The sequence below is a fragment of the Polistes canadensis genome, unplaced genomic scaffold (genome assembly GCF_001313835.1).
Source record: "Polistes canadensis isolate GaletaPanama2010 unplaced genomic scaffold, ASM131383v1 scaffold_25, whole genome shotgun sequence".
Lineage (NCBI taxonomy): Eukaryota > Metazoa > Arthropoda > Insecta > Hymenoptera > Vespidae > Polistes > Polistes canadensis.
In genome coordinates, this window is record NW_014569572.1 from 689,770 (window position 1) to 696,105 (window position 6,336).

At 30.8% G+C, this 6,336-nt stretch overlaps 1 protein-coding gene across 1 annotated transcript; it reads right to left on the bottom strand.

Annotated features, from left to right (window-relative positions):
- Positions 1 to 1,517: 1,517 nt before the first annotated feature.
- LOC106783723 (sestrin homolog) lies at positions 1,518 to 5,138 on the bottom strand. Its single transcript, XM_014742514.1, has 6 exons — positions 5,130 to 5,138; positions 4,904 to 5,086; positions 4,524 to 4,764; positions 3,960 to 4,225; positions 2,844 to 3,218; positions 1,518 to 2,293 (listed from the first exon to the last, which is right to left on the bottom strand). The coding sequence occupies exons 1-6, from the start codon at positions 5,136 to 5,138 to the stop codon at positions 2,207 to 2,209; spliced, it is 1,161 nt and encodes a 386-aa protein (XP_014598000.1). The 3' UTR covers positions 1,518 to 2,206.
- Between the last annotated feature and the right edge of the window lie 1,198 nt (positions 5,139 to 6,336).

Below are 6,336 nucleotides of genomic sequence, written 5' to 3' on the forward strand. Positions count from 1 at the left end.
AGAGAGAGAGAGAGAGAGAATGAGAGAGAATGAGAATCAAGAAGAAAAAAAAATTGATCGTTTTAATACCTTGCGTGAAAATAGACGAAAGATGATCGACCAAAAAACATTTTATCTCGAAGTAGGATAAAGAGGTGAAGAAGTGAAGAGTAGGAAGGTGGGAGGGAAGGGTGGGGTGGTAAGAGTATAGACGAGGAGACATGATAAGCGATAAGATATCTGAAAAACACCTTATTCGCCGGTAAACATTCGATTCGTTATTCTCTATCTTGCTTCGACAATCGTCTCTTTATTTTCTTTTATTTCTATCATTTATCTCATTCGTTTTTTCTTTTATAAAAAGACGAATCTTTGGATATGCATTCGCGGTTTAGATTGAGAAATATTATTGCTCGATTGCAGCTGGTGCTTTTGCTGCTACTTTTATATGCATTTCAATCGTCGTATGCTTCGTACAGCTAACTTTTCCGGATAAAAGTTATCGAACTTTAGCCTTTTCGTTGGCTTTTCAACGGGTTTATCATTTGTACAAATATATATATAAATATATAAATATAAATATAAATATATTTTATATATATATAAATTATTTTATTATTTATTATTTTTTGTTCCTTCGTTCGAAAAAAAAAAACAATTATTTAATATTTTAATTTTGTGTATCGTGTCGAAATATCTTTCCTATTTTTCTTATTTTTTTTGGGTGGGGGGGGAGTAGGGAGAAAGACAAAAAAACAATTCGACATAGTTGACCTTTTATGGTCGCCGTCAAGTTGCACGTATTTTCGCGCTGATTATCTGATACCATCTAATAAAAGTAATATCGAGATGTGCTATCAATATTTCTCGATATCGATATATACTCTCACTCCTCGTATAACTCGTCTATTATATTATATTTTGCCAGCCTAAGCGACGCTATATTACGTGTTCGAGGTCACGCGATGGTACAATGAGTCATGGAAATATTCAGACTGCTTTTAACTATTTTATAGCTTATATTATCTTAAATATTATCTGAAATATTATCGGACTTTGACAAAGTGATGTAGTAAAAAATCTTTTAGACTGGAGGGAGATAGAATTTTATGAAATATATATCGTAAAAAATCTGTCGATTTAAATTAGAAGGGGTTTTTTTTTTTTTTATTTGTTTTTCGAAGATATTTTTTATGAAATTTTATTAAACGTTTATTATAAACTCATCACACACACATTTTACCATGATCTCTCGACAAAATACGTCTTTTATATTTTTTTACAAAGAAAATCTTATCTTCTTATCATATTCTCTCTTGCAATATAAATATAAATAATTTTTCTTTTCCTCTTGTGTGTATTTTTATACATACTTCATATATAACAGCCTAATCGTTGTATCAATATTACTAAGTTATAAAAATTGATTATTACAAAGAGTGTCTGATTATTTCGCTTATGAGTTACATTATGTACATATATCTATATATCTATTATACTCGACGTATTTGTAGAACATATTCGCATGTTGTACATANTTTTTTTTTTTTTTCTATTTTCTTTCAATCTGTTCTTTCTTTCTTTTTTTTTTTTCGTTTCTACCATTTTTCGATTCCAACGATGAATTATATAAGAAAAATTTCTCAAGAAATTTTTTAGAAAACGTTCTCTCACTATTTGATTTTTCGAGGCGTTTTGCTTTGTCTTTTTTCTCGGTCATCGATTCAAGGACAACAAGTTAACAAACGGAGTGACCGATTCAAAACTTTTGGGAAAAAGCGTGTGTAATATGTTTAAACTTGTGTGTGTGTGTGTGTGTATGAGAATCATCATATCCATACTTTTCCCCTGTCTATCTTTCTCTCATTCTTTATGTGTGTATGTGTGTATTTAATATGTTTAAGCATTTTTCAAATTTTCGTGAATAATTATCGTTACGTATTTTTATTATTAATTATATATCGGTGTCACGTTTGCTTGTTTCCTTCTGTGTGGTGCCGTGTACAAAAAAAGCCTCGCTATAAAGCAACACGCGACTCGAAACGTATAAAATAATAATAATAATAATAATAGTAATAATAATAATAATAATATAATAATATTAATATTAATAATAATAATTAATTAATTAATTTATAAAAAAAAAAAAAAAAAATAAACGAATGGACGAGCCGATCGAAGGGACAAGACCAGCCAAGCGAACGAAGGGACCTGAATTGGATTTCGTTTAGGTCATATATCTCATAACTGCGCGTAAAGCATACAATAATTCCGCTTGCATGCGCGCTTCCAATATCATCAAGTTCACGTGCACCTGTGAACAACGAAATAAATAAATCATTAATTCGATATGTATTGATTTTCATATAATTTATCATAGAAAAAAAGAAAAATATGCGAAAAGTTATCGCGTTTTACGTAAAATACGTGGGGGGAATTCGTCATCAAAATTATTAGATTATTAATATATATATATTTGTTGTTAATAAATAATATATTTTAATATATAAATAAAATAAAAAAAGTACACTGTATAATAATATCACGTTATTTAACATATAAAGAAAATAAAATAATGTTACAAAATTTATATAATAAAATGAACAATCCACCCACAAGTTGGATTACTAGTTTTTCCCGGTTGATCATTAAAATCAAACAACGTGGGCACGTTTAATAAAAATAGATTTGATAACCCGTCGCCGGGGAAACAAAAAACAAAACACAAACCATGTACCTCCGTTGATACTCCAGAAAAAAAATAGAAAGAGAAAGAAAAGGTAAAATAAAAAGAAACAGGGTGATTCGAACCCGTAAAAAAAGGAAAAGAATAAAATGAAAAACAAAACAAAATATTAGCATACCTTTTCACTGTGCTTGAACTCCCTCATGACACGATCATAATCCTTTTTAGTAACGCGTTCCGGATAACAAACAGCACTCTTGATAAATGTTTTAAGACTTCGTTCGAGTAATTGATTAACCTCGTTGTAATCGTAATCGTCATGCCTTATACCAAACATACATTGTATGTAATTCCATATTGCTCGTCTAAAACGAGACGTGTCGACTTTACTGTGCGTACCCATCGTATAGTACGTCAAATTATAAGTCGTCTTGAACTTGTCGTCAAGAAAATTGCCGACGTCGTTGTAAAGCCGATTCACCAACGAGTAACCGTGGTCATCCCAGGAATAGTCTTGCACGCGGAAGGTCGGTATGTCGTTCAGTTGACCTCGCTAAAAATAAATGAGAAGACAAGATTTAATGGAGGATATAGGCGCCGCCTCACAGATATTTCAATACAATTTATTTTCTTATTTGGTTTGTAAAATGACGAATCCATACGTTTAAATTCAGATACGCGTAAGATTATTGTTTTTTACTCTTCTTTTCTTTCTTTTTTTTTTTTAAATAAAACATACACCCGTTATATTACATAAAACACACGTAGAATAAGTAATAATTAGAACATTTTGTATATTTATAATTTTCAATATGATAATATATAATATTTGTAATGGCAAAACAAAAAAGAATAGAATTTTCTTATTAAAAGAAGATAGGAAAGAAATCATTTTTTATTGACTTATCATCCCTATTCTTCTTCTTCTTCTTCTCCTTATTTTCTTCAACGTCAAAATTAAGCGATACGTGAACGTTTATCGTCTTTAAAATATTCATCGTTTAGGAAGGAAAACAGCACGATCACATCATCGAGACAAAAAGAAAACAATAGGGGGATGAGGAAGGGGAGGTGGTTATTATAGGGGTAAAAAAATGGATGTATTCATCGTAACCAACCTTGGAATATTTTTTTGACATTTGGATGGTTAAATAACTTGCTAACGAAATTTGACGAAGCGTGATACGTTATTAAAACGTAAGGGGTCGGCCGGGATGAGTAAAATCAATAAAAGATAGTATAACGAGATGAAGAGTAAGTATGACATATTGTTATTACGAAAAATTCTATATACCTTAGCAAAATCTTGGTATATAAACGAAGGATCTTCAATGAAAAGGCCGATATCGGAGTCAAGTATCATGCTATTTCTTTGAGGTGCAGCTGCCAATTCAGCTGATTGCGTTTCGACCGTTTCAAATCTTTTCGATAATTCTTCTTGCGTTATTTGATAAGATTCGGATTTTTCCGAAAGCCGTTTCATTCGTTCCATTAATGTTTCAACGCCGACCTCTTGTTCGCCAACTATGCTAGGGGACGATGGAGGCGACGGTACGTTTTCTAGAACACCAGAAAAGGAAACACAAATTTTATCATCTTTCTTGAATTCTTTGTAAACTTTTAAAAAAAATATATATATACATATGTTACCATGAAATATTGAAAGTGAAGAATGTCAAAATTCACACGGTCGCTTTTAATTAATAATTTATAAGAGAATAAATCTAAATATTTTCGGTTTTTCATCAACGTATTTGGCATCTATCAACATTCACCATGTGAATTATCTTGGCATTATCCAATTTTGTTCTTTCACGGTAACATATATATTATATATCAATGTTTGTATGACTCTTACCAGTCTTGCCTTCGCCATTTGGAATTTCCTTGGAATTACTAGAAAGTTTTTCTTTGGCAGGTGGTACTTTATTGCTATTGTCCTGGATATTTTCTTTATAATGGTGACCCGTTACATTATCCAATTCTTCGTTTATTCCACAAGAGAATACAAACGATGACAATGAATGAAAATGTGCCAAAAGTACTATCGCGTGGACTACCTCGGCCAATGACCAATTGTCCGCACCTTTGGTCAATTTCTAGAATAAGAAACAAAATAGGAAAAAATAAAAAATCAAACAAATCCCTTGAAGAAAAAACTTCGTCTCTAGTTTAAATAAATAAAATAAAAAGACAAAATAATATTTATATGAAAAATTAAAAAAAAAAAACTCTTACCTCTATGTGTTCTTTATTTAAAAGCCACGGCCTGTGAGCTAGGATCTTATTAATCTCGTAAAGATCTTGAAGCTTTCGTGGTATCGATTTCAAACCTTGAAGCCACGAAGGTTTACCACCCTGTAGAAGAAACTCTCCTTTCTGCAGGTTAATCAGATAGCTGCACTGATGCCTACCTGCGGCCTATAAATTTTACATACAAAATCAAATTATAATTAAGTCAAACATAATGCATTATAAAAACGTGTCCGATTACTTATTCCACAATTGAATAGGAAAACAAATAAACAGGAAGACGGTATATAGTATAAGTAAAGAAAAAAAAAATAGTAAAGGTGGAGGGAGAGGGGTAATGAGGGGGTGGGGAGAGAGAGAGGAATCAAAAGGTACAAAAGGGTAATACGAGCACGCGCAAACAAGACACGTGTTTACCATGAAAACTTAACAGACCAATCGATTGTAGAAACACGATAAGCGATAAGAGATGACAGTAGCTATATATATACATATACATATATATATATATATATACAATAAAGAGAGAGATCGAGAGAGAGAGAGATGAAAGTTAGCGTGGGAGGCTGCAAAAAAAAAAATTATTATTATTATTATTATTATTAAAGAAAAAAAACAAGTATGGGATCTTTTGATTTTCTTTCGGCAGTAAATTTTGTCAGAGGTTTCGTCGTAAAAATGTTTTCTATTATTTACTTTTCCATGGCTCGGTGGTAAAGAAGAAAAAATTAGCAAGAATAACGATTAAAAATATAAAAAGAAACGAGTTCAAAGGAGCCTGGAATTTTGTGTAGTTAAAAAAATTAAGAAGAAGGACTTCTCTTTGGGGGAAAACACCCAATACGTAAAAGCAAAAAGAAAAAACAAAAAATTATAATTGAACGAAATTTTGTCATGCCTTTTTACGATTGATATCCGCTAATAATAATAATAATAATAACTTTACAGATAATTCCCATCTTTTACGAATTTTATTTCGTTTTGATCGATTAATATCTCCCTCCTTCTTTCCATTGGAAATCTTAATAATTTTAAAACGTTAGTATAACAATTTTTGTTTTAATCATTTGAGAAAATAAAAAAAAAAAAACAATTTCGATAATTCGTATAAAATGGGAAGTATCTCGATATCTTTTTAAAAATATAATTTGTCATGCGTCGTGATTGGGAGAAATATGCGAACGTGATGAAATTTTTATCACCCTTTAAAAATCGGCAAATTTAATATCTCTCGCTACGTTCGTTAGGGGTGAAATGGGAGAGAAAGAGAAAGAGAGAGAAATTAAACAAAAAAAAAAAAAAAGAAAGAGAGGAAATAATAATAAAAGAAAAAGAAGAAGAAGAAGAAGAAGAAAAGAAAGTTAGGAGAGAACGGAGAGGCTGTTTTAACAAATCAAATTCACATAAGTCGTTCTATG

Excerpts from the sequence above, each read along its gene's own strand:
- LOC106783723 (XM_014742514.1), bottom strand. Across the intron at positions 3,219-3,959 it reads TATACCAAGATTTTGCTAAG|CGAGGTCAACTGAACGACAT; the intron begins GTATATAGAATT and ends ATTTATTTTTAG. Across the intron at positions 2,294-2,843 it reads AGTTCAAGCACAGTGAAAAG|GTGCACGTGAACTTGATGAT; the intron begins GTATGCTAATAT and ends CGTTGTTCACAG.